The 26,858-nt window shown below is 37.4% G+C and overlaps 3 protein-coding genes across 6 annotated transcripts; 1 reads left to right on the forward strand and 2 right to left on the reverse strand.

The window, feature by feature from the left end:
• On the forward strand, positions 1 to 5,316 carry LOC112504957 (G-type lectin S-receptor-like serine/threonine-protein kinase At4g27290). The gene is made up of 7 exons (XM_025108914.1): positions 1 to 1,288; positions 1,927 to 2,046; positions 2,237 to 2,394; positions 2,683 to 2,893; positions 3,746 to 3,983; positions 4,070 to 4,220; positions 5,005 to 5,316. Exons 1-7 carry the CDS (start codon positions 1 to 3, stop codon positions 5,314 to 5,316), a joined length of 2,478 nt encoding a protein of 825 aa, XP_024964682.1.
• A 3,401-nt stretch (positions 5,317 to 8,717) lies between these two features.
• Positions 8,718 to 13,791, reverse strand: LOC112504923 (G-type lectin S-receptor-like serine/threonine-protein kinase At4g27290). Of its 4 annotated transcripts, none has more exons than XM_025108892.1 (7): positions 12,504 to 13,791; positions 11,498 to 11,635; positions 11,247 to 11,404; positions 10,820 to 11,030; positions 10,507 to 10,744; positions 9,495 to 9,645; positions 8,718 to 9,023 (listed from the first exon to the last, which is right to left on the reverse strand). In XM_025108892.1, exons 1-7 carry the CDS (start codon positions 13,789 to 13,791, stop codon positions 8,718 to 8,720), a joined length of 2,490 nt encoding a protein of 829 aa, XP_024964660.1. The 4 variants fall into 4 exon arrangements, with proteins under 4 accessions (XP_024964660.1, XP_024964665.1, XP_024964655.1 ...); XM_025108897.1 differs by having other exon boundaries at positions 11,247 to 11,361; positions 11,491 to 11,635; XM_025108887.1 differs by having other exon boundaries at positions 11,498 to 11,647; positions 12,468 to 13,791.
• Positions 13,792 to 21,070: 7,279 nt separating this feature from the next.
• On the reverse strand, positions 21,071 to 26,513 carry LOC112506359 (G-type lectin S-receptor-like serine/threonine-protein kinase At4g27290). The gene is made up of 6 exons (XM_025110367.1): positions 25,208 to 26,513; positions 23,355 to 23,503; positions 23,059 to 23,269; positions 22,734 to 22,971; positions 22,475 to 22,601; positions 21,071 to 22,274 (listed from the first exon to the last, which is right to left on the reverse strand). The coding sequence occupies exons 1-6, from the start codon at positions 26,487 to 26,489 to the stop codon at positions 21,972 to 21,974; spliced, it is 2,310 nt and encodes a 769-aa protein (XP_024966135.1). The 5' UTR covers positions 26,490 to 26,513; the 3' UTR covers positions 21,071 to 21,971.
• Between the last annotated feature and the right edge of the window lie 345 nt (positions 26,514 to 26,858).

Consider the following 26,858-nt stretch of genomic DNA (forward strand, 5'->3'; position numbering starts at 1 on the left):
ATGAAAGGCTTTTCCTTCTTGTTTCTTTCCACCATTTCTACTTTCTTCTTAACCTCAGCAGCAATAAGCACCATTTCTGCAACCGGCAACATCACCGACGCCGGCGGCCACACCATTGTTTCCGATGACCAAAACTTCGTTCTCGGATTCTTCAGTCCGACCAACGATTCGACCAATCGGTATCTGGGAATTTGGTACAACAAGATACAGATCAGAACGGTCGTGTGGGTTGCGAATCGAGAAACTCCGATTTCCGATACTTCTGGCGTGTTTCTACTCGATGACCAAGGAGTTCTGATGATCGTTAATCGTTCGAATAGCATGATTTGGTCATCGAACTCGTCGGTATCTAGAACTAGAAACAATCGAGTTGTAGCACAGCTTCTGGATACCGGAAATCTAGTGATCAGAAACGAAAACGACATTGATCCCGAGAACTACTTCTGGCAAAGTTTCGATTATCCGGGTGATACTTTCCTACCAAATATGAAATTCGGGATAGATTTTAGAAAAGGTCTAGAAAAATATCTAACGGCATGGAAGAGCGTCGATGATCCGTCTCCAAGTGAGTTTACGAATGGATTTGATTCCGATGGATACCCACAAATTCTTCTTAGAAAAGGTTCGGTTTTGCAGTACAGTTCCGGGCCATGGAATGGTTTACGGTTTAGTGGTATGCCGAATTTGCAAACAAACGACATTTATACGTTTAGGTTCGTGTATGATGACGATGAACTTTACTACACTTACGAGCTTGCTAATAGTTCGATTGTGTCGAGAATGATTCTAAGTCCAGAGGGAAGTATACAGCGGCTCATATGGATCGAACAAAAGCTAGAATGGAATCTTTACCTGACCGCACAGATGGATAATTGCGACCGTTATGGATTATGCGGTGCATATGGTATCTGTAACATTGCGGAATCCCGAGCTTGTGAGTGTTTGCGCGGATTCGAGCCACGATTCACAGATGAATGGAGAACAACATATTGGTCTAATGGGTGTGTTAGAAAAGCCGAGTTGAACTGCGAAGGTGGTGGAGACGGGTTCGTGAAACAATCGGGTGTGAAGTTGCCGGATACGAGGAAAACTAGGTTTAATAGAACGATGAATCTTGACGAATGTAGAGCCGAATGCTTGAAGAACTGCAACTGTACAGCTTATGCAAATCTAGATGTTAGATCAGGAGGAAGCGGATGTTTGCTTTGGTTCGATGATCTGGTCGATATCCGAGCGTATTCCGTAGACGGTCAAGATATCTACTTAAGAATGGCTGCTTCGGAATTAGGTAAGATCGATCTAGACTTGATCCTATTTCGTATACGTTCATTTCTTTTAGAGTCTCACATCGGTTAGATTTGGACCATTTCTCCTCTGTATATGTTGGAACATTCCATTAGGCTTTTTTGGAGTGTAATGGGGTTTCACATATTCTAACATGGATCTGGTCTTCCACTTTAGAGATTGTACACTGTACACTGGCACAATCTCTGCCTGTCTAACCTTCGTTGGAGTGGTCGTGTTAGAGACTGTTTGGTAGGTTTTCCATTAAGTTGTGCATGGATAAAGCTGTCTGTGCAGAACTGCAGATTAATCCGTTAGTACAGATCGGGAAGGTCTTTGTTTGGGAGAGTTTTTTCTTAGATGAAATGAGCGTGTTTTATAGTTAGTTGGGTAGGTTTGCAAAAAAACTTGGCTTGAAGCATAAAGCTCCCCTAAAAGCTCACTGAATATGTTACTTTCTATATCATCAAGCACTACCAAACAGTAGTCATGTATAGCTGATGGAATAAGCCGTGGGTCTCATTAAGCTCATTAAGCTGCTAACAAACAAAGTGCTATAACGGGTAGACTTAAACTATTTCTCCTCTATATATGTTTCCAGATTTCGTTGACTCTAATGTCGAGTTTTAATCTATGCAACAGATCAGGATGCTAAAGCAAAGAGACGAGTGAGAATTATCGTCATTCCGGTACTGGTGACGGTGGCCGTGCTTTTGGTTATATGCTTGTTTGTTTTCAGGTGGAGGAAGCAGAAGAAGAAAGGTACTTCCGACACCTGGATGCACCATTATTTGGTCCTATAAACTTAAGTCATATGAATCAATTTATTTGAATATTTAGACATATTTGACATCGTATAAAGCCAATTTTGTTGTAGTATGCCATATCCATAAGACCTTAACTTTTGGATTTCTAGTCCATACTTGCAAAAACTATAATCTTGTTTCTACAGGCGTAACTAGTGTCGTTCGTGAACGCAACTTTACCAATGAGAACGAGACGAAAGATTGGGAATTGCCGTTGTTCAACTTCAACACGATAGCCGATGCAACAAACAACTTTTCAGACGACTTTAAGCTCGGAGAAGGTGGCTATGGGCCTGTCTACAAGGTAAACATGATTTTTTGCATAAAGCTTTCCCTAGAAACTTATTGAGTCACTGCCAAACAAAAATATATAGTTGACTGAATAGGTTGTGATCCCATTAAGCTCATTAAGCCGCTAACAAACGGCTTTTTCTTTTCAATTCTACATTAGCTAGAATTTGACCATTTCTGTTCAATATATGTTGGAACCTCTGTTCATAAAGGTTTTTTTTTGAAGAGGAATCTGAGGGGGTTCTACTTATTCTCATGTTCATGATATACCATCTGAGAAAATAATTTCCATGATTTATAGGGAAAGTTGGAGGAAGGTAAAGAAATCGCGGTGAAGAGGCACTCGGTAAAATCAAACCAAGGACTAGACGAGTTCCAAAACGAGGTTCAGTGTATCGCTAAACTTCAACACCGAAATCTCGTGAAGCTTCTCGGATGCTGCATCGAGGAAGGAGAAAGGATGTTGATCTACGAATACATGCCGAATAAAAGCTTGAATTCTTTCATTTTCGGTGGGTTATGTTTCTCTTCCGATCTCGTCACTATATATGCTTTTCATTTTGCTTCAGATTCTTACATCAGCTAGATTTGGACCATTTTTCTCTTTGTATATGTTTGAACCTCCATTCTCTCACTACAACAAAATTGGGTTTTTAGGATGCTAAAAATGTCGAAACATTCTAATAAACTGCTTTATAACACTTAATTTATATGAAACAAAAAAGTGTTTTATCAAAAGGTATTGTAACAAGTTTATATGATGTTTTGTTGGCGATGTAACAATTTTGTTGGGCATTTTTATTAAAAAAAAACGTCGTATTAGCTAATTTACATGATACTATTTGAAAAAGTGTCTTATAAAAATAAGTGTCCTATAAAAAGATGTGTTTATCGAACATTTTTCAAAAGTTTCTTATAAAATAACTAATACGATGTTTTGTATTAAACGTGTCTTAAAAAACTTGTTAAGACGTCCAAAAGCGTCTTATAACCTTATTACAAGGGTGGTGCCTAAGTGTTTTGAGCTTGGCTCCAAATGTCAAAAGTACCTGGAGGTCCCAGACTCTCAGGTTCAAATCCAAGGAGGAATAAAAATCCCCTTATGGCCACAGAGATTTAAATGCGGTGACTCCGGGCTATCTGCAAAGAGGTGGTCGTTCTGGGATTAGTCGGCTCGCATAACGGGTTGGATATCCAGGTTAATAAAAAAAGGTCGTTTTATTGCTTGGTCATATAAACTTAAATCCAATAAAGTGGTTGATTGGGACACCCCCAATTTTGTTACATTGTCTTCTCAAGGTTTTTTTTCGAGAATAATCTAATGAGATTTTACATATTCTCACACATCTGATATATTGTGTCAGATCAAGAAAAAAGACGGTCATTGGATTGGTCAAAGCGCTACAATATTATCGTCGGGATTGCGAGGGGACTTCTGTATCTGCATCAAGATTCCAGATTACGAATCATTCATAGAGATCTAAAAGCTAGTAACATCTTACTAGATAAAGACATGAATCCTAGGATTTCAGACTTTGGCTTAGCAAGAGGTTTGGAAGGAAGTGACACTAAAGCAAATACTAAAAGAGTAATGGGGACATAGTAAGATATCTGTCCACATTAAGCCAATCTTAATTGCTTCTAATCAAATGCTAATGTTGCATTTGTCCATTTGATTTGTGTTACAGTGGTTACATGTCACCCGAGTATGCAATTGATGGAATATACTCTACGAAATCAGACGTCTTCGGCTTCGGCGTGTTGGTGCTGGAGATCATAAGTGGAAAGAAAAACCGAGGATTTCGTCATGCGGATCATGATCTCAATCTTCTTGGACATGTAAGTTTTAGGGTCGTTGTAGTAAATCGGCTTTATAGGATGTCAGATATGTTTTAACGTTCTAATTGACTGGTTTAGAGCATTTTGAAGAGATTTTCCATAATGGAGAAAATAAGATTTTGGGGATTTTAGGCAAATTTTTTGCTCCAACAGATTTTCCAAGAGGGCAAATTGCATGAAAAAGTAACTTACTTTAACTTGATTCCTATTTTGGGTAATGTACTTTCATAACTTTCATTTTGATACATAAGATGTAAAGTTTTAAACATTTAAGTACCCGGGAACGGATTAAAGCATTAACCAGTTATCATGTTGATGTGGCGAGTGATTTGATATCCAACTCAGTTTTATTTGCTGACATGATTAGTGACATAAATTTTTTAATCTAAAATTAGTCTTTTTTTAATCTAAAATTAATTTTCAACCGGTTAACTGAGTACTTAAATGTTTAAAACTTTACATTTTAGGTACCAAAATAGAAGTTTTGAAAGTAAGTTATCATAAATAGGAATTAAGTTAAAGTACGTAACTTTTTCATGCAATTTGCCCTTTCCAAAATGAAGAAAGTATGAGAGAGTTTGGGAAATTCTACAAATTTAAAGAACTTCCCAAAAATAATTACAATGAGAGAGAAATAATTTTTTTTATTATATTCTCCTAAACACCCCCCTAAGATATTTAGACATATTTAACATCTTATAAAGCTGATTTTATTATAAGTGAGTCTAATCGCGTTATCTCAATCTTTTACGCATTAATTAACATCGTATCCGTTGGTATTCAGGTGTGGAGGCTGTACAAGAACGGGAAACATTTGGAGCTAATTGATGGCATGATGAAGGGTACGTGTGTGGAGTCGGAAGTGAGGCGAGCGATTCATATAGGTTTATTATGTGTCCAGAAATATCCGGAAGACCGACCAGACATGCCGTTGGTGATTCTTATGCTCGGTAGCGAAATCCCGTTACCCGAACCGATACAACCTGGTTTTTATACCGATAGACGGAGGCCACAAGAAGGAGAGTCTTCATCTAGTAATTATCTTGAATGGAGTTCATCCAATCGCTTAACCGTCACTTATTTGCAACCTAGATAGATCTAATGCCCCCTTTGCATACTTATTTCTATATATTTTCAACACAATTTTTGGGTTTCTGTATAATTTTGTAAATTATGATTATATTTGTTAACAGCTTAATGAGTTTAATGAGACTTACATCTTATTCCGTTAGCTATACATGACTGTTTGATAGTAGTTTAATGATTTAGAAAGTGACTTATTCGGTAAGTTTCTAGAAGGACTTATTGTAGAAAGTCAAATTTTTTCAAAACCTGCCCCTAACAGATTAAAATATGCCCATTCCATTTATTACAAAACAGTTGTTTACACACCATAAAATCAACATTAATCATAATCGCAGCCAAAGAGTTCCATTCTAAATTGAAATATCTATAGACCGGGTCCATAAGGTCCATAACGGTTCAATCCCCAAGATCCGGTCCATGCGATTCCATATCTGACGGTCGTCATTGTATATTTGTGTTGAATTTTGCATATTTTTACCAATCCATGGGAGAAATGGTTTGGAGAAGAATTTGAATGATGGAGATAGTCATTTAACTCAACCTCTCTAAAAACGAGGGCGATTGCAGGTCAACAATGGCGCCGATTAAACAGGATGTGGGTCCGCCCAATTTCTCCAACTTTCTAGAATTCGTTTGAAAAAAGGGGCATCATTTTGATTATTTTTTGGAACATGCTTCTCGAAAGGTGATCCATATTTTGATAATGACCCCACCGACAATGGTTGAAAATAACCCTTTTGACTCAGGTTTGTCCATATTTTGTACTTTTATTTATGTGTTCTTGATCTTGGATTATCGAAATTCGTTTCTGGTTCTCGTTTATGATTATTTAATTGTAGTTTTCTTGGTATAGGGTTCTTGTTTATGATCATTTAATCTGTTGCCCACAAGGTGTTCGTGATAAGTCTTGTGAAACAATGTTGACACCAATCTATTCTAGAATTGACATGAATCTATTTTTTAGAAATCGATAGCTATATCCAAGGAAATATCTTTATTGATAGAGTCTTTTTCTTCTTTCAAAGAACCCTGGTTGTTTAGATTAAGGTAATATTGTTCTTGATATGTTTATGTGAATATTTCAACTTAATCATCAAGATCAAGCTTGAAATATTTCCGCTTAATCATGCTGTTCTTGGTTTCTTGTATCCTTAGTTTCTCCAACTTTTGAGAAATGGACCATAGTTGTGACTTGTGAAAAATAGAAATCATTTAGGACGATTTTGGTATATGAAACCAGACTGAACAAAATCAACATTCCATGTTTGGTGTGATATGGTACAGGATAAAAACTCACTTAATTTGTTTGGCACGATATGGGACTGAGGCTAGGTGGGATAATAAAAGTTATTTTTGTTCGACCAAAATAGGTAGAACAAAAATGTGATAAAACTAAAAAAATTACCAATCTACACACATTTGATATAAACCATAATATGGTATTTGGTTTAATGGTCCCATGTCCATCACCAACGGCCACCGCTGACCACCTCCACAACTACCACCTCCACCAGTCCACCTCATCTGAGTCATCTCCATCCACCATTGTCAACCGCTATCACTGTCCACCATCTCCACGTCCTCCACAACCACCATCTCCACCACATCTACCGTCAACCACAGGCCACCATCGCTCATTGTCATCACCACCACCGGCCGCCACCTCCACACCAGTGGCTACCTATCACTGTTTATCACCACCCCTATCTCCACCACATCGGCCACCACCACGGCACCACCTCTACCTCCTCCATGACCACCACTTCCACCTCCATATCACCACCATCGGCTGCCGCCATCTACAACCAATGTTGGCCACCGGCTACCGCCACCTCTACCTTTACCACTATCATCATCACCGACATGTCTGCCACAATCACCACCTCCTCTTCCACTACCACCGGTAACCACGATATAAAATCATCAAACAACATTCAGTGGCAACTTGTCCAACCCAGTCTTGTTTGGTCCTAGTAGTGCCAAACACCATATAGACAACTTGTTGAGTCCTGTCCACTCTAGTCCTGTTCAGTCCGGTCCAGTCTGTGTCCACTTACTGTTCTCTTGTCCTGTTCAGTCTGGTCCAGTCTGTGTACCAAACGCTACCTTATGGATATCTCATGTGTCTGTTAAGCTGGCAACATTATATTTTGCTCACTGTTCTCAGTTTGTGACCATTTCCCATCTAGTGCATCTTGTTAAGTAGCCGAAAGGTGCATTTCCAAACACTACACCTTGAAAAGTTTGAAAATTTCTTACTTCTTGACTTACAATTACAGTAGTTGTAGGATCATGAAAGATGGTTTGACTGATGTTCTGTGGGTTATTCAAAAGTTCTGATAGTATTGCCTTATATTACATGTAAGTCAAAGGCAGTTTGCCACTTATTGTGGTTCTGCTACTGCTACAAGCTTTTAACTTGGACTTGGTCAGATAAAAAATATCTGTTTCCATAAAATGCGTTCTCAAGTATGATATTGCCTTCCCTTTTAGTTGGGTCTTGAGCTAGAAACAAAATGGCAATTTGATCTACATACAATCAAACATATATAGAAGTCTAGATACATTATGATCTTTGGTTCCGATAGAGGGGGGGGGGGTCCTCATCTTTATACAGATTAAGAAACAATAATAAAAACTCACATATATGTTTACCAATTCACATAAGATTTCGATGATGCAGTTTTCGTATAAAGATGTTTTTGTTCTTGAAATCTTAAAGTCATTGAGTTGAAGTCTTTGCTAGTCGCTTTACTGCTATTTCCTGCCATATAGCAAGAGTGATTATAACAACTCGTCCCACATGGATAGAAAATAGGAATTGCTATCTCCTTATAAGCCTCAAGTTGTGGGCTACCAATAACTTTCACCATGGTTTTATGTTGGATTTGAAATTATTGGGTCAGCCTCTTGTCCATAACAAGTGTTTCATGCTACCACTAGGTCGTGTCACTATCATAGTAACAACCTAAGTATTGGTAATAGATTTCTCTCTGATCAAGATCAAACCCGTTAGGTCTCAGATTAGACTCTTCACTGAACCTACGCCATTCCATGGACCCACCCAGAATATTATTTTTGGGCCATTCTTAAGTTATTATTGTTTATTATTTGTTTTCTTTGTTGCTTTCGTGACATCTTAAACCGTAAATATTTGACGAACTTGAATGGTTAATAAAGCTAAGTATGCTCATGCCTGGAATACCTAGAAACATGTCAGAAGGTCATAGATTTAAAAAACCCTTGTCGGGACTCAGAGGTCATTTAGCTAAATAACCTGACTTGGATCCTGTTGCATGTTGTCGGAGAATGAACTCTGACTTTTGAAAATATGAAATTGAGCATAACTAAAGATGATTTTGAATTTTCATAGTTACACATAAGTTTAAATGCATATATCTATCTTTCTATTTATCTACCATTCAAAGTTGTGATACTAAGTTCATTGGTAGAACTTGTTTCAAATGTGCTCGAAGAATATCTGGTGTTTTCGGAGGTTTTTCCAATGAAAAAACCTGGCTCTTTAGGTGACGGCAACGGACCCTCACTTCCCAACATTAGAATCACAGAAGTCATAGTTGGTCTATCTTCTGGATGACGTTGAACACACAACAAACCCACATGGATTGATCTTAGAACCTGAGACAAATTGATTGATTCAACTAGACACTTTGCAACCAGTTGCAGGGATCTGCCTTCTTTATGGAGTCCCCATGCCTGCCAAGAACAATGAACACAACAAAGAATGAGATTTTGTTGTTTAATGAATACCAATATGATACACGGAAATAACTACTCTTTGGGGTAGACGACAAATCTGCTTACATCTATGGGTTTGCTTAATGGGACTCCCAACTTATTCAGTCAACTATATATGACTGTTTGGTAGTGGCTAATGATATAGAAAATGGCTTTTTCAATAAGCTTGTGGGGGAAGCTTTATGCAGAAAACCAAGTTTTTTCTAAAGTTGTCCCTCCCAATTAAGGAAACACGTTCCTTCTGTCTATGAAAAGCGTTCACAATCTATACAGACAGATTAATTCACACAGACAACTTTATCCATATAGGATTTAACGAAAAACCAACCAAACAACCCCTTACTGTCCCGGACCCCAACTCCAGGTGGGATATACTGAGTTTGTTTGGTTTGGTTTTATGAATTCCAGGATAACTGAACTCAAACTTACATGTCCGATAAGATTGTTGCTATGTTCTTTGTGGAAGAACCCTCGGTTTTTCTCGCCACACACAATTTCCAGCACTAAAACACCGAAGCTATATACATCTGATTTTATTGAAAAGATACCATGTCCTGCATACTCTGGCGCCATGTAGCCACTGCAGGAAATCTCTGGTTAGTGAAAGTGATTCATCGAGGGTGCGTTTGGTACACAGGAGACAGGGCACGCTATTAGACCGAGACAGGTTGGGACTGAGTGGGACAAAAGTACCAAAATAGCACTACAACAAAATTGGCTTTATAGGATGCTTACATTGTCTAAGCGTTTGAATAGAATACTTTATAGAATTTAGGTTTATAGGACCAAACTATGAAACGTCTTATCTAAAAGCATTGCAATAGGTTTATACTACGCTTTTAGGCGTTTTAACAAATTTTTTAGGACATTTTTAAAATAAAGTGTCTTATTAGCTTTTTATATGTTTAGAGGACCAAACTATAAAACGCCATGTCTAAAAGCGTTACAATAGGTTTATAGTACGCTTTTAGGCGTTTTAACAAGTTATTTAGGATGCTTTTAAAATAAAGTGTCCTATTAGCTATTTTGTATAACATTTTTGAGAAGTGTCCTATAAATCTATTTTTATAGGAATCCACTTGTGTTTATAGGACTCTTTCCAAATATGTCGTATAAAATAGTTAATACGAACATTTTATTTTGAAAGCGTCCTAATAGCTTGTTAGAACACCTTACAACGTTCTATAAACCTAGTGTAACACGCTTTTTGGTTTGGTCCTATAAAGTGTTTTTTTAGGACGTTTATACATTTTAGGCGTCCTGTAAAATCAATTTTGTTGTAGTGTACGTGGAACAAAAATCAGGAAAATGGGACAAGATTAGGAAATTACTAAACTGCCCATGTCAAAATAAAACCCTAAAAACCTTCCACAATTTTTTCACCCACGTACCAAACGCACCTTGAAGGAATCAAAATGAGGTTAGGGTAGATGAATCTCACTATGTTCCAACCACTCTGTTTGTGTTTGCCTCTATCTGATTTCTTCCAAAGCTTCTAGCCATGCCGAAGTCCGATATCTTGGGGTTCATGTTCGAGTCAAGCAATATATTGCTGACTTTGAGATCTCTATGGATGATTCTGAGCCGAGAATCCCGGTGGAGATAAAGAAGTCCACGAGCAATTCCATCGATGATATGGAAACGTACTGGCCAATCAAGCAGTTTGCTTCGAGTTTTATCTGTTGATGGTTTGACATTTAGTTTATATCTTGGATGATCTGACACTTTTGTAGTTTTTCTATTGATTCATTTACCAAATATAAAGGAATCTAGGCCTTTGTTTGGCATGTATTCATAGATCAACATTTTTTCTGCTCCTTCGATGCAGCAGCCAAGGAGCTTGACGAGATTCCGATGCTGCAGTTTAGATATGGAAATGACTTCATTCTTGAATTCGTGAAGCCCTTGAGTGGATGTTTTCGCTAGCCGCTTCACTGCTATTTCCTGTCCGTTTTCAAGCACACCCTGAAGCATACCTTCTAAGTAAGTATACAACTTGAAAGATTTCATCTTTTTTTGTCGAATGAGAATCATAAATATTTTGAGAACCGTGAGAACTAATTATTCATGATGAATCTTGTCATAGATATTCATGATGAATCTTGTCATAGATATTCATGTTGGTTTTACAGTTCTCAAAATATTCACGATTCCTAAATGAACTTTTCACTTCTGTCATACCTTGTAAACGGGTCCAAAACCGCCCTCTCCAAGTATATTGTTTATTGAAAAGTTGTTTGTAGCTTTAAGTAATGTAGACAAGCCAAACAGTGGCAGTTCTAGGTCTTCTTCGCCACTATTGTTTTCACGATCATGCCCAAATTCGTCTCCGTGTGACCCTGGCCAACCGGAGATTATATACACACCTTTATTAGACAGAACTAGTAATACTCGTATATTATGGTCGTACATATTTGGTATAAACTTCCTACCTTCTCGCTTTCGTGTCTTCCTTCTTGACCGATAAAATAAGCATATGGAAACTAGTATGACCAAAATGACAGTTGCTACAGGGACAATGACCCGTGCTCGTCTTCCTCCGCTCGAGCTTTCACTGTTCTCTGTAGAGTCTATAACAAAATGTAATGCTCGTCAATGAAGTCATCACCGAAAATAAAGTGTCCTATCAGCTCTTTTAGGATGCTTTTGGTACACACGAAACATAACAGGAATCGTTGTTCAATGTTTGGTAGGACTTTTATGTGTGGAACAAGGTGGAACAGACCTATATTTTGCCAATATAATCTTAAAACTAAACTTAATTCTATTTTAGAACATCAAATACACCTTCCTATTTACATTTTATTCATTTTTTAAATTTTATTTATTGTATTTTATACTCTTTAAACTTTCACTTTCCGAAATATTATTTTTATACGTGTTCTATCTTTTGAGTAATTTATGTAATTTATTAAATATTAATAATAAAAAATAATATATAAAAGGTATATTATTAAAATTGGAAACTACGTAAGCTTATTTTGGTGTCATTTTAATTGTTTCAACAAAAACTTTCTAATGATATATTTTACTATAAAATATTTATTTTGTTATAATTTAATAAATTACATAATTAATCAAAATATATAAATACATAACCAATTCATTAGGGGTAAATTGGTCATTTTATCTGTTCTATTCTTTCCAGTTTCATTTTACCAAGTTCTGTCATGTCTTGTTCTATCTTGTCTAGATACAAAATGTATTCTTATAGAACAATTTTGAGAATGGATCCTTAAACACATCTTTTTATTGGACATTGTTTTTGTAAGACATTTTTTTAAATAATGTCATAAAAGACTGATGTCATCTTATTGTAAAACCTTTACATAGATAAGAGGTCTTATAAACTTAACTCCTATAAATCAGTCTATTAAGATATTTAGACATATTTGACGTCATATAAAGTCGATTTTGTTACGGTGGATAGTAATTTACCTAATTCTGAAGGTGGCAATCGTATATAAAGATCGTCCCCGTTTTCAGCAAATGTTCTGATATCGATTAAATCACCGAACCATAGCAAGCAACCGCTACCAGGCCCTGATATATTTACGCTCGTGTATGCAGTACACGAGCAATTGCTTTTGCAAACCCTCTCGCATCCTTCATGGTTCATGGTCAAGTTAAACCTCGACCATTGAGTGTCGGGCAACTTCAGATTCGTATACTTCTTGAACCCTTCACCAGGCCCGCAATCCAAAGGGGTCCTATACCGACACCCTTGTGACCAATCTGCCACGGTCCACTGTTCTGGAGCCGTGGGTTCGAACCCCTCTAAGCAGTCACAAGCCGGGGAGTTGTCGATATTACAGCTCCCAAATGACCGACACATTGCATATCGATCACAGTTATCGGTCTCCGGTGTCAAATAAACTATCCATTCTTGTCTGCTATTGATCCATAATAACCGCTCCATACGACCGTTAGGCTGTAGAACTACCCTTGTAACAACTGAGGTGTCGATAAGATTATATTGGTAATAGATTTCTTTCGAATTAAGAACGAAGTGGAAGTTGTAAATGGGGTTCGGTCTCAAATCGGGTTCTCCACTAAACCGGAGTCCGTTCCATGGACCTGCCCGGAATTTTATTTGCTGGCCTTCTTTTAAGATCACCTGAGGGTACCCTCTTGTATCAAGCCATGCAGAAAACTCGCCGGCGGACGGATCATCAGCGGATTTCCATGAGGTGAAGTGTCTTTCAATCCCGGTAACCAAATCCTGGCCCAATTTCATCCCTGGAAGTAAACCGTCGGTCGGAAAGTCGAAGCTTTGCCATATCGGATTTTCTTGATCGACGGAATGTTGGTCATGGATGATCAAGTTACCCGTATCCAGAAGCCGGGCAACCAGGTTTCTCGCCGCCGGCGTTGATGAGTTTGCCGACGACCAAACGATATTGCCGGCGGCGGTTCGGAGGACCATAAGTCCGTGAGGAGTGAGAGTTAGCTCACCAGAGGTGGTGGTGAGTGGCGTATTCCGGTTGGCCACCCATACGACGGTGCCGGTGGATATTTTCTTGTACCAAATCCCGACGTAATAACGGTTTGTTGAGTTACCGGGTTTAAAGAAACCGAGTTCGAAGGTTTGTTGAGGTGAAACGATAGTTTCACCGTTTCTAATGGTTTGATTTGCAGAGATGGTGTCTGCTGAATGGGTACAAGTTAGCAATGCACAAAGTACAAGTGATAACAGCTTGGTTTTGGTAAGTATTCCTTCCTCCATTGCCATTGGTTTATTATTTTTCCTCTTTAAACACCATTAGAATAAAAACCATTTCGATGAATTTGATGTCTATTTTGGTGGGTTTTGGTTGATTCGTGGAAGCTTATATTCCATGGTCTTCAAGTATAATTATGTTATGTATGTAGATTTTTCAAATCGCACTCATTTCTTTACTTTCTGTGAATTGTTCATTTTTCAACGGGTGATTTTTATACAAACATTTTCTAAGGACCGAGAATCTTATCTAGTAAGAGGGAAGACAAGGACCAAAAGTTTTATCTGGTAAGTGAGGATGATAACTCTTATCCGGTAAATGCTTACTGGGTTATAAACGCTTACAGTTGACTTGATCCATTTTAATGGTCGAGAGGTGACTCTTGCTAGTAAACGTTTGGTAAACGGCTCCTAAGATACAAATGTGGTTTTTTATAACTATAGATGTTGAAATGCTCAAACATTATGGATTGACGAATATCCGGGAATAATCTTGTCTAAAGTTCGTTGATACAATGAATACCAAACTTTAGGCTTCAAATCGAATTCACGATGAACTCAAATTTCTGAAGAAAATTGAAAGTTTATGTATCAAGTGAATGACCATCTAGATTACGCAGACATGTAAATAAGAAGACCCAAATGAAATAGGCTTGAAAAAGACCATAGGCCAAACATAAAAGCTCAATCAGAAAATGTAAATAGAGCAAAAGACATAAAAGTGTCTAGAAACATGCTTAAATGGTGTTTTTCAGGCCTAAAAAATCATGTAGGCCCCTTTGGGTCCTACAAAGGGCGTGCGTCTTGTTCTAAGCTTTGAATCGGTGTATAGGCCTAAAACGGAGTCTCGTAGCCAAGTTATGGTCGTTTAAGCGGGACATCCTTGTTAGTTTGGTCATCGGCCTCCAAGAATAATGGCACCTGGTCTTCCACGCCAAAGCTCGCATCAAGACTTAGGGGCTGTTTGGCAGTTGCTGAATGATTTAGTTCAGAATAGTTAAGAGGTTAGAATGGCTAAGAGGATCAGAATGGTTAAGTGCTGAATGAAACAAGGTTGTTTGGTAATTGTTCTCTGAATGACAGCAAATTACCATTTTAACTCTAGTTATGATTTAGTACTGAATAAACCAACATACAATTACCAAAGATGACGTTTCTTCATATCAGTATCAAATCCTCAAGAAATTGCAAAATGTCGGTAATCCAATCATCATTAACATTGTTACAAACATGAAATAAGCGATAAACATCATCAATTTCCAAAGAAAAATGATAAATTCCCTAAACCAAACCCTAKATTTATGCAAGATCAAGAAACCGAAATCTCCCATTTCGTAAAGCAGCTTCAAGAAACTGAAATTAACATTGTTACAAACATGAGAGGAGAGGATGCGACGTGAGACCTACTGGAAGAAGGCGGAGACGGCGACGACTTGCTGGAAGAGGCGGCGACGAGACCTACTGGAAGAGGCGGCGACGAGCGGCGACGATGACAGACCTGCTGGAAGAAGGCGACGTGAGACCTGCTAGAAGAAGAAGACCGACGATCGTAGGGTTGGGGGAGCGATTTGAAGACCGGCGACGTTGGGTGGGGGGAGGGATTTGAAGACCGGCGACGTGGGGGGAGGGGCTGGGATTTGAAGACCGGCGACGTGGGGAGAGGGGCTGTGACCTGTGAGCGATGTGTGATGTTGGGAGAGAGGGCAAATATGGAAAAAGAGAAGTCTGAATAGTTTAGAGACCCATTAGATGCAAAATGGTTAAGAGGGAAAATGTAACCATTCAGAGCTTTTTTTTTTTTTTTGCCAAACAGCCTTGACCTCTTACCGATTAAGAGGTTGGCTCTTAATGTAACCATTAAGAGCCAAACAAACAGCCCCTTACCCACTAAACGTTTATTGGACAAAGACGCTTACCAATACTTCATTTTGATGGTCGAGAATGTTATCTGACAAGGTGAGGATGATGAATCTTGAATTCTTGATGATGAATAGTTACCTGATAAGCACTTACTCCTAATACATGAGAGGGTTATAGAGCTGAAAAAATAGAGTAATTGATTAGTATTAGTTTACTTTATATATGTTTGATTGTGTCTATTGCATCTTTCTCCTACTATTTATTAATATTAGCTTTTTTGTTTCTTTTCCTTTCGTTAACGCTTTTGCAAATAAGAAGCTCTTAAGAAAACAACCGTTCTAATCTTCATACAGATGATAAGTTTGTGTATATCCATCTCTCATATCCTGTTTTAGAGTGGGATGCTAAGTTTTGTTTTGGTAACATTCTTCTAAACAAAGGGCTTTTGGACTAGCGGTATGTGAGTCCTTGGCCTCCTAGGAGGTCAATAGTTCAAACCCCACTAAAGGTGAAAAGAGTGTATGAGTTTATTTGTTCTATTTACCGTGTATAAATATTATATATATAAAAAACTTTCTTCTAAATAATCAAATGGTTATTGGCCATATATAACTTCACCTCTTTGAAGGTTAGGGTCAGTTTAGTTTACCGTATATAAATATTATATATTTAAAAAATATTTTTATAAATACAATATTTTTTACTACCAACTACAAATTTAACAGAAAAGCCATATTCTTAACATGTGATTATTTTTCTACAAGGTGTCAAACTTTTTTTTTATTAACCTGGATATTCAACCCGCTATGCGAACCAACTAATCTCAGGGCGACCATCTGTTTTGCAGATAGCTCGGATTTACCGCATTTGAACCTCCGTGGCCACACGGGGACTTTTAATCCTCCTTGGATTTGAACCTAAGACCTTATGGTACTTTTGACCTTTGGAGCCAAATTCAAACCAATCAGACACCACCCTTGTAAGAGACTTCAGATTAGAAATAAGGGTAAATTACATTTTCATCCCTATAGTTTGTTAAAATTTTTGATTTTCATCTTTATGGTTTTCGTCTCTATGGTTTGTAGTTTATTAATGTTTTCGTCCCTGAACTAATGCTTACCTTTTTAAGTATAAGAGATCAAAATAGTAAAAAAATTATAAACCACAACATTGAAACAACAATAAATTATAATTCGTAAGGTTGAAAATAACAATGATTTACATACTATATGGATGAAAATCGTAATATTTGAACTACAAGGATGAAAATTGCAACTTTTAACAAACTATAGGGATGAAAAATGTGATTTACTCTATAAATAATATATAAAAAAAAAGCCCTATCTTCACGACTAAAGAAGCCAAAGAAAAAGTGGATATTCAATCCACAAGGTCACAAATTAGTTACTTAATTCGAACAAGTGGCCTTGGTACAATTGCATCCATGGTTTTGAAACTCAGTTCAGACGTACGCCTCAAGGCGTGCACCTTGAGGCGAGCCGACCAAAAACCGAGCTTGAGGCACCGCCTCTCATAGCTTCAATTAATCGCACACCTTGAATGGGTGGGACGGTGAGTCATAGAGAGTTCGTATGATTTTTTCCATCTAAGAGTAGCAATATGCAACAATTTACCCGGTAAGAGTAGCCATCTTCACTTATCAAGTAAGATTTTCCATATTTATCATTAATCTTATCGGGTAAGATTTTTGATCTCTGCCATGTTTATCTGGTAAGAAAGATTACCCGATAAACATTTATTGGATAAACATTTAGTAAATGATTCTTAGGTAAAAAAAAAACTTTCTTATCTTGAAGAAAGCAATGGAAGTGTTGATCATATTAGTACATTGTTTTATTTGATAGATATAATGAAAAAGAGTAATATTATCTTTGTTTGGATTAATATTGTTTTGAATAATAATGTTATACTTGTTTGAATTAATATGAAATATGTAATTATATTTGTAAAATAATTATTTTATTCAGATATCTATCAAACAACTATATTTCATTTGATATTAAATTATATAAAAAATTAAAATGATAATTTGTTGTCTTTAAGTAAAAATAAAAAGATATCAAATAACTTTATATTTCATTTAACATTTTGACAATTTTGAACACGTGTTAAATTAGTTGATACGTTGTCGGTTTGTTTGTCGTATACAAAATTGACACCAATCGGTACAAGAGACGTGGGCCGGACATCGGAGGAAACGCCGGCGAAGAACAGCAGCGAGGAGAGAGCGAACAACGGTGAGCAGAGAAGAAAACGCGAAGAAGACGATTGATTTTATTTTTTTGTGTCTGCATACCAATCATATGGTATTCGATTTCTAATTTTATCTTTTAATTTATATGGCTAGATAAGCTTATACATTACAGCAACTTTGATCGATTTAGGTTTTTGATTCAATGGCAATTGCAAAGACGTTTTCTTTATCCTTTTTATGCATTTTCTGATATATACGTTCTCCTTGTTCGTGATTTCGTTATTTTGATTGTGTGATGCGTAGGATCTTTGATATTTCATTGCAATAGCGAATAGCCATTTGGAATATTAAACCAGTAATTGTTTATAGATTTTGATGATTGTAGTGATAAATTGATGAAGATGATTGTGAGCGTGAAGCTTATGTTAATGGAATGTATAATTTAGTTTGAACGGACCGAGCTTGTATGATTGTTGATTAGGATTGATCGTTTAGTTCTTGATGCAATTTTGTGAACTAAAGTTTAAGAGCTTGTTTAAAGTTGTTTGCTAACCAGGGAATAATCAAAAAGCGGCAATTAAGGAGAAATGGGAGATATTGAAAGTTAACCGATGATCTAATTCTTTGAATAGTCATGTTAGGAATTCTCCATGTTCTGCAATGGTACTTATATCTCTTGTTCAGTTATTTTTTTTTACCTAAACAGATTCCTTTCATGTTGATATTTGATCCCTTCAGGTCACAAGTGTGTGAATATATTGGGGAGCTTAGGAGCACAAAGAATTGGACAACTTTGCTGACAATGATGATTGATTGCTGGCAAACAATGAAGGGACTTGGAGGAAAAGAGGTAAGTATAGATATTGATTTTATGTCAACATCATATTATATATATACGTTGTCTAAATTGGCTATATGGTAAACCAAGGATCTTTTGTGTATAACCACACCTTGTCAAATGATCAAATAGGAACATAAACAAGAGCATAACTGTATGAAGCCAATTTCTCACTTCCCTTTGCTGTCAAGGGGCACTACCTTGTGCAGCTTCCTTCAAGTCCTTCTGATTTTGTTTGAGAGACAACTCATCAGTTGTCTTGGTGGTTTTCTCATTGATTGCAGTGACATATTTGGATTTCTTTTCTTAGGTTACTCATGTTGTACTTGATTGTTAGTCAACTCCTTATCTGCAATTAGGTTGTTCATTTTGAACTTTCCATTCAAAACAAGAATTAGCATTGAGGAAATGGATTAAAGTATCTAAGAAGCAAATCATGGAACCTAAGTCAGAGTGAGAAGATGAGGAAATGAAAAAGATGTCATTGACATGGAATAGGGCAATCAAGCAGATCAAGAATCTTGAACGAAAACTCAGTGAGGAACATCATCATCCGCTGGAGGTAATATCAATAGTTAAAATGATAATTTTACCATTGATAACATGATATCGTTGTAACGAGTCGAGTGTTTATATGGCCAAATTATATCATCCACACTCTTCTTCTACATGCTTCCCTTTCCCCTCCTCTTGGGTTGAAGCCCTTTATATGGCAACTTATCTACAAAATATTCTATCTCGTTTCTTAAGGAACAAAACTCCCACCCACATTATTTTACAACAGAATCCCCACCTACCGTCACACTCATTTCTTTAGTTGCCTTTGCTATCCTAACCTCTCATCCATCGCATAGGAGAAACTCAGCCCTTGCTCAACTCGTTGTGTCTGCTTAGGGTCTCCCCTAATAATCGTGGTTACCTTTTCCTCAAGTTACCTACGAGTAAAATTATCACCTCTCAACACGTCACCTTCAATGAGAACTCTTTTCCCTACTCTCAAACACTTGAATCCACATCTTCTCCATACAATTTCCTTTTCAACAGTGAACCATCCCATATTCAACTCTATCCTTCCCCCTTACACTCGCCTCCTACATCGCCCCCACCTCTGCATTGCAACATACTCCCCCAGTCTTTCGACTATGACCTCTACCCACGACCCCCTCCTATCTCCCACCGTAACCACGACCCAATCTCTGCTCCCTACCTCAGTCATTCCGCCCACCAAGCCTGCCTCATCTCCCAAAGATCCTACCATCTATTCAAACTATACCGCCCCCACTCCCACTACCATACCACCCGTAATGTCTACCCATCCAATGCAAACTCAATCTAAAGATGCGATCTTTCCGCCCAAATTTCCCTTTAACCTTAACATCAACAAACCTACCCAAGCCTCACCCTTCCTTAAATCCTATCCCAAGACAAATAAAAAGAGAGATATTTAACGAACAAAAACCAGTCATAACTAGTAACAGGATTACTAAGCTCATTCAATAACAATATTGGACCTTCTCTGCTAAACACCTCAAACCAATTGGTTCTTCACAAGTAACAGATTGATGCATGATGCCCACAAGTATCAGCATTGCTTAATGGTTCATGATAGGAACACTTCAGTTTTGTCCTTCACATTAAACTGGATTCCCTTTTCCTTTTTGATCATTCAGGAACTGTGTCTTTATATGCTCTCTCTTTGGCTACATTTGCTTTGGATAGAATTAAATAGCCAAAATGTCTTGCATATTTGTAAGTGTAGCAAGTGTATTGGTGCATGCTGATCGTCCTTTTGTGGTTTACGTGTACAATTGGAAGCTGGATAGGATGTGTATCCACCGTATTATGGTATATTTTCTTGAACGCGTTTTAACAATCTTAGCGTTGTTTAACTACACATAGACTAACCCATCCTTAATTACATAACTTATCCATTTACTTTTGCGCCCTTCCAGGTTGCAGTGATTCCAAAATGTAGCATTCTTGCATCAGCTGGCCATAAAATGGTGAGTGCGCCAGATGCTAGTCTATTTTATGTTCTTGCATAAAGTCAGTTTTGTACATCTTTTTGTTAGAATTGCCAAATAGAACCTGCAATTAAATGCACATGTCTACTCAAATGATAGCGAGCGTAGGAGGCTAACATATTTAATCCAGCGACTCTAATCAAATAATAAGAGTGTATAGATCAGCTGGCCATAAAATGGTGAGTACTCCAGATGCTAGTCTATTTTATGTTCTTGCATAAAGTCAGTTCTGTACATCTTTTTGTTAGAACTGCCAAATAGAACCTGCAATTAAATGCACATGTCTACTCAAATGATAGCAAGCGTAGGAGGCTAACGAGGCTAACATATTTAATCCAACGACTCTAATCAAATAATAAGAGTGTATAGATCAACTGCGTTTTCTTTCTCTTTTTATTTTAATCATTGAACTTACAGATCTGGAAATTTGAACAACAATGAACCACACCTTAATAAGATCAATGAGAAATTAAAGAACAACAATGTACTAAAATATGGAGAATAGAGAATACTAGATATACCACAATCACAACATGAATAGAGCATGGTTAAGACAGAAAATTAACACTCAATGAGCCAAGAAAGAACAAGATACTAGGTGACTCGAGATTTAGGGCTGGAAAAACCTTACACTTAGACATCATTCTGGAATACGATGATTAGAAATTGAAACCTTAACCTTATGAACCAGATCAAACAACGAAAAACCCATCGCAGATCCAAAGCTCTTATATCATGCCAAGATTTCACAATATTCAATGATAAATCAAACCATAAATAAACCTGGTTTATAATGAACTATTTTACAAACTCGAAATATTTACAACATTATAACACAAAAGTACAGCAAAATAATATTGAGAGCTAAATCATACTCTCAACCGGAATCATAAACAGAAGACCTGAAGAAGAGCCGGTTGTAAATGTGTATGAGGGAGAACTGTGATTTTTTGAAGTATATAATATTTAGATACGACAAAACTCACACGCACATTTCTCACCTTTGTGAATCTTCAACCTTTAGACCTTTAAGGAAGTTGGGATCTACTGATAACCGTATACTGCTGGTCATTGGTCCTTTGTCAGAGAGAGCCGTGTTGAGAGAGAGAGAGAGAGAGAGAGCTGTGTGATTTTTTTTGCTATTAGTTAAGAAATATAAAAAATGAATCTATTTATATTTTCCACATACCTATCTTGCATTTAGCCATTTGTTTTAAAGTAACTTGGCAAATGTTATAAAAGAAATTACTTATCTAGCTATCAAATGTGTGATTGTAACGTTGTTGTATGAGTTTTGTGTTTGTATGTCACTTGAATTCTCAATCTCATAACCAACTTCTCTATAGAAACCAGGATGCTTTGGTTCTGGTAATTGACCCTCACTACTCAACATCATAACCACTGTAGACATGTTTGGTCTATCTTCTAGGTTGTTTTGAACACATAGTAAGCCTACTTGGATTGATCGCAACATTTTGGAGGTATCATCTGACTCGATCAAAGATGAATCAACCAATTCCAAAGCCTTCCCTTCATTATGTAGTCTCCATGCCTAAAAAACGATTAGTTAAGATTGTCAAAACTAAAATACAACTAATTGAACACTAATTGTAACACCAGGCTGACCCAATAACTTTTGAACCCAACATAAAACCATGTCCCACAACTTGAAGCTTATAAGGAGTTCAAAAATCCCATTTTCTATCCATGTGGAGCGAGTTGTTACACTATAAATTTAATGACTCATCTTACATGTCCAAGAAGGTTGCATCTATTTTGGATTCCACTCACGATCTCTAACATCAGAACACCGAAGCTGAATACGTCTGATTTTACTGAGAAAATCCCATTCCCTGCATACTCTGGAGACATATATCCACTGCATCAAAGTGTTGGCAGCGTTAACAACTAGATTATTATCCTTTATTAGTATCGTTATATGGAAAAAAAATGAACATATGATCATACATGTTATTTATTATAAAAGAAAATTTAATTTGAAACTTCTTACTATGTCCCAACCACTCTATTAGTGTTTGTTGTGGTCTCATTTCCTCCGAAACTTCTTGCAAGGCCAAAATCTGATATCTTAGGGTTCATATCATAATCAAGCAAAATGTTGGCGGCCTTGAGGTCTCTATGGATGATTCGAAGTCGAGAATCTTCATGAAGATAAAGTAGACCCCGTGCGATCCCATTGATGATATGGCACCGTTGTAACCAGTCTAGTGTTTTACTTTTGTTTTTATCTGCAAAAAATAATCAATTCATAAGTAAAGTGCGATGAATGATGGAAATGAGTTCTGGATTTATACATTGTAGGAGGTTAAACTTACTAAATAGAAATAAGTCGAGGCCTTTGTTAGGCATATACTCGTAGATCAACATCTTTTCTCGACCTTCAAAACAATATCCAAGAATCTTGACAAGATTTCGATGCTGAAGCCTGGAAATGAAGATAACTTCGTTCTTGAACTCCTCAACTCCTTGTGAGGAACTCTCAGAGAGCCGCTTCACTGCAACCTCTTGTCCGTCCTTGAGTATTCCCTTCACACGTATGTTATCTTTTAAGAAAATTCTAATCAAATCGATATGAATAAACACCAAATCTAGTTTCTGGATTTAAATGTACCTTGTAAACCGGTCCAAAACCACCTTGACCTAGTTTGTTTTTGAATGAGAAGTTGTTGGTTGCCACAACCAACGTCGACAAACTGAACAATGGTAGGTCTTGAACATCTTTATGAGCAATTGGAGGAAGCCTCTCTACAAAAGCACGACCTAATGTCGTATTAGTAGATCTCAATAGTCATGTATTTGAACGTGTTCATCAGTTGGTTCTATCGAGTTTAAAAAGTTTTAACAAGTTATACGTATACAATAAAACACTTGTAAACATGACATTTAAGGGATTATACATTACCTGGCAGTACATAATGTTTCATTAGTTGTTTTTAAGACTTTTATCTAAACGATTTATACTATAGTATACATTAATAGGAGTTCCAGATATTTTAACATGGTATCATAATCGGTATCTATCACATTAATGTATCAGATATGGAATCTACCACATCTAGGGACTTATCAAACTCTTTTATGTGCCTCCATTTTAGGGGTCGTTGGTGATTTTTAGTATCATCAAACAATTTTGGTGTAATTGTGATGTAAAAGAAATCGACCAGGTGAAAAGGCAAACATAACGTGAATCAGGAGGTGCGGAGTGCACATTAACAAATGTTGTCCCTATCATCTTAGATCTTCTTAAAGTGGGGTCGAGGTGGTTGCGCCTCCTTCAGGGTCCTATGGTGCTTGCGAAAATTGAGTTTTTGAATATTCTAAGTGCATTTCAGAAGGCAAAATGCCTTCCTAACTCAGTTCAGAACTTCTGTGAAGACTATACTCAGAAGCTTCTGACTTCATGTTCAGAATCTCTGAGCTCATGTTTAGAAACTTTGACTTCACTTCCAAGGCTTCTGATTCTGATTACCTTCTGTCCGTGTTTGATCTTATCCAGAGTTTGCAAGTGTTGTACAGTCATCAAAACCACCTAACTAACCCGTAATAGTAGATCTCTCATATAAATGTGTAAAAACGTTGAATCTGGGTGTATATCAATTTCACTGGATTATCCTAATACTCGATTCTGATATCCAAAGCATATAAGGTCGCATTAGTGTATTTGGAAAGTGAGCTATACGCGATCCAAGTGAGTTGTCTTGTCTTTTATGATAAAAAAACCCCTTGATTTCTAATAGGGCCTCCAATCTAACCTTTCTTTGAGGGGGCGTGTTGGAGTCCTATAGTGCCTACATATAGACCATTAAAGCTATAGGCGAAGGATCGAGTGAGAAAGAGAGTTAAGTTGAGAAGCGTAAGAAGGGATATAGGTCCTTGATCACTTTTAATCTCTTACCCAGCCATGAGTTGCGCTTCTCGAATGAACAGACTATATATATATATATATATATAAACCTACCTTCTCTCTGTAAAAAGCTCTTTTAAAAAGAATTTAAAGGAGTTCAACATATTCTAACATTTAAAACGACATTATAGATTAAAAGCATTACCTTGTTGCTTCAACTTCCTCTTTCTGATGAATAAATAGCACAGGCCAAGTAGAATGACTAAACCTACAAGGACAGGGACGATGATGCTGACCAACTTTCTTTGGATTCTGGAAGCCCTTTCATCTTTCTCTGTGATTAAAGAATTAGGAATTGCACAGTTAGAATGACCTTAGTTCCAAAATTAAGAAAACACGAGAATGGTCAAATCACATCACATATGATTTTGTACCGAAACCACACGCGATTACGGAACACAGTCAAATTCAAGGGTATGCATGCTGACTCGGCCCAAAGTCGTGTAGAATCACATGTGATTTTGGACGTGATTCTAAGTGTAGAATCATAGCTCATTTGGCCTTTCTCTTGTTTTCTTCTTTGGTCTGTGTTCTCGTTTGAACGGAAGATTCAACATTACCTAATTCTGAAGCAGCCATTCGTATATATATGTCTTGTCCATCTCTCGGAATCGCTTTCATATCGATCAATTCGTCGTACCATAACAAACACCCTGTGCCATATTCAACGTTCAAAGTTGCATAAGCTGTACAGTTACACTCGTTTCTACACTTGGTGTTGCATTGCTCGAGGGTCATGTTAGTATCGTACCATGACCGCCTGGTGTCTGGTAATTTCATGAATTGATACTTTCGAAATCCTTCCCTAACACCGCAATCCAACGCCACTTCCCTTTGACAACCGCTCGTCCAATCAGAAATATCCCATTGGGTTTGACTTTTTGGTTCGAACCCTTCCAGGCATCCACAAGTTGTTGATTTTGTGCTGTCACAAGTTCCGTAAACGCCACACAAGGCATATCGTTCACAGGTATCTGCGTTGAATGGCGCAAAAAGAAACCATCCTTGTGTTCGGTTGACCCAAGTGAACCGACCTGTAATGCCTGATGATGTTACAGTCAACCTACTAAGAACCGAGTCGTTAGTAAAATCGAATTTGGTGTAAATCTCTCGTTCATTTGAAACATATTTGATCGTGTAAATTGAAGGGGGAGTCACCCCTGGTCGGGCAGTAAACGCATGACCATTCCATGATCCAAGTCTATTTTGGATTGAATCTCCATTGTTTTGATATAATTGCGGGAGTCCGTTGAGATTCATATAAGCCATGAAAGGGCCTTTCGAAGGATCATCTGCGTTCTTCCACGATGTAAAGTTTGTCACTATACCCCTTACGAAATTCCATCCAAACTTCATTCCCGGTAGTATTGTATCTCCGGGATGATCAAAACTTTGCCAGACGTAATTCTCCAGTTGGTTGTCATCGTCATTGTCGATGACCACAAGATTCCCAGAATCTAATAATCGCGCCACCAGGTTTTGAGCGCTTCCCTTTGTGTTTGTCGACCAAACGATTATGTCGGTGGCGGTGTCACGGAGCTCCAAAACTCCGTCGGGATGGAGAGTTAGCTCGCCGGTTTTGTTTCTGATGGGAGTTTCTCTATTGGCAACCCAGACAACGGTGCCTGTGGCGAGCCGTTTGTACCAAATGCCTAAATATCGATTTTCTGAGGTGTTTCCGGGGCTGAAAAACCCGAGCTCGAAGGATTGTCGTGCTGAAACAATGGTTTCACCGTCTCTAATGGTTTGATTTATGAATATGGTGTCCACTGCCATGGTAGTGAGTAATGTATGAAAAGAGAAAGTGATAAAGCAAAGGAGGAAGATGGAAAATTGCTCCATTGTTGATCCAGAAGAGCCGATGAGTTCTTGACAAATATATAATAGTAAGCAGCCCATGCTGATCTTCTGTTGTTTTATATGATCAAAGGCTGCTTCAAACATATATACAGGGGCTGGTTCAAATACTAACCCAATATTTTGTGCAAACTATGCTAACCCATCTTAATCGTTCATTTTCTCATCTAACGGTTATTATTAAATGACATTAAATAAACAATAATTTAATTAATATATTAATTAATATGTGTATGAACAATTGTTCAAAGAATAAATTGGTCAAAATTTTGTATTAATTAATATGTGTATGAACAATCGTTCATCTTCGTGCCTATATCAAGGTATGAACATTCATGTGAACCCTATGGTGTG

The sequence above is a fragment of the Cynara cardunculus genome (assembly GCF_001531365.2).
Source record: "Cynara cardunculus var. scolymus isolate 2C chromosome LG 2, CcrdV1, whole genome shotgun sequence".
NCBI lineage: Eukaryota > Viridiplantae > Streptophyta > Magnoliopsida > Asterales > Asteraceae > Cynara > Cynara cardunculus.

Excerpts from the sequence above, each read along its gene's own strand:
- LOC112504957 (XM_025108914.1), top strand. The coding sequence starts at position 1 with ATGAAAGGCTTTTCCTTCTTGTTTCTTTCCACCATTTCTACTTTCTTC. Across the intron at positions 2,894-3,745 it reads CTTGAATTCTTTCATTTTCG|ATCAAGAAAAAAGACGGTCA; the intron begins GTGGGTTATGTT and ends ATATTGTGTCAG. Across the intron at positions 4,221-5,004 it reads ATCTCAATCTTCTTGGACAT|GTGTGGAGGCTGTACAAGAA; the intron begins GTAAGTTTTAGG and ends GTTGGTATTCAG.
- LOC112506359 (XM_025110367.1), bottom strand. The coding sequence starts at position 26,489 with ATGGAGCAATTTTCCATCTTCCTCCTTTGCTTTATCACTTTCTCTTTT. Across the intron at positions 23,504-25,207 it reads AATGGCTGCTTCAGAATTAG|GTCGTGCTTTTGTAGAGAGG; the intron begins GTAATGTTGAAT and ends ATACGACATTAG. Across the intron at positions 22,972-23,058 it reads CCTCGACTTATTTCTATTTA|ATAAAAACAAAAGTAAAACA; the intron begins GTAAGTTTAACC and ends TATTTTTTGCAG.
- LOC112504923 (XM_025108882.1), bottom strand. The coding sequence starts at position 13,791 with ATGGAGGAAGGAATACTTACCAAAACCAAGCTGTTATCACTTGTACTT. Across the intron at positions 11,031-11,246 it reads GTTTTGGACCCGTTTACAAG|GGTGTGCTTGAAAACGGACA; the intron begins GTATGACAGAAG and ends GGTATGCTTCAG. Across the intron at positions 9,646-10,506 it reads AACAGAGTGGTTGGAACATA|TGGCTACATGGCGCCAGAGT; the intron begins GTGAGATTCATC and ends GATTTCCTGCAG.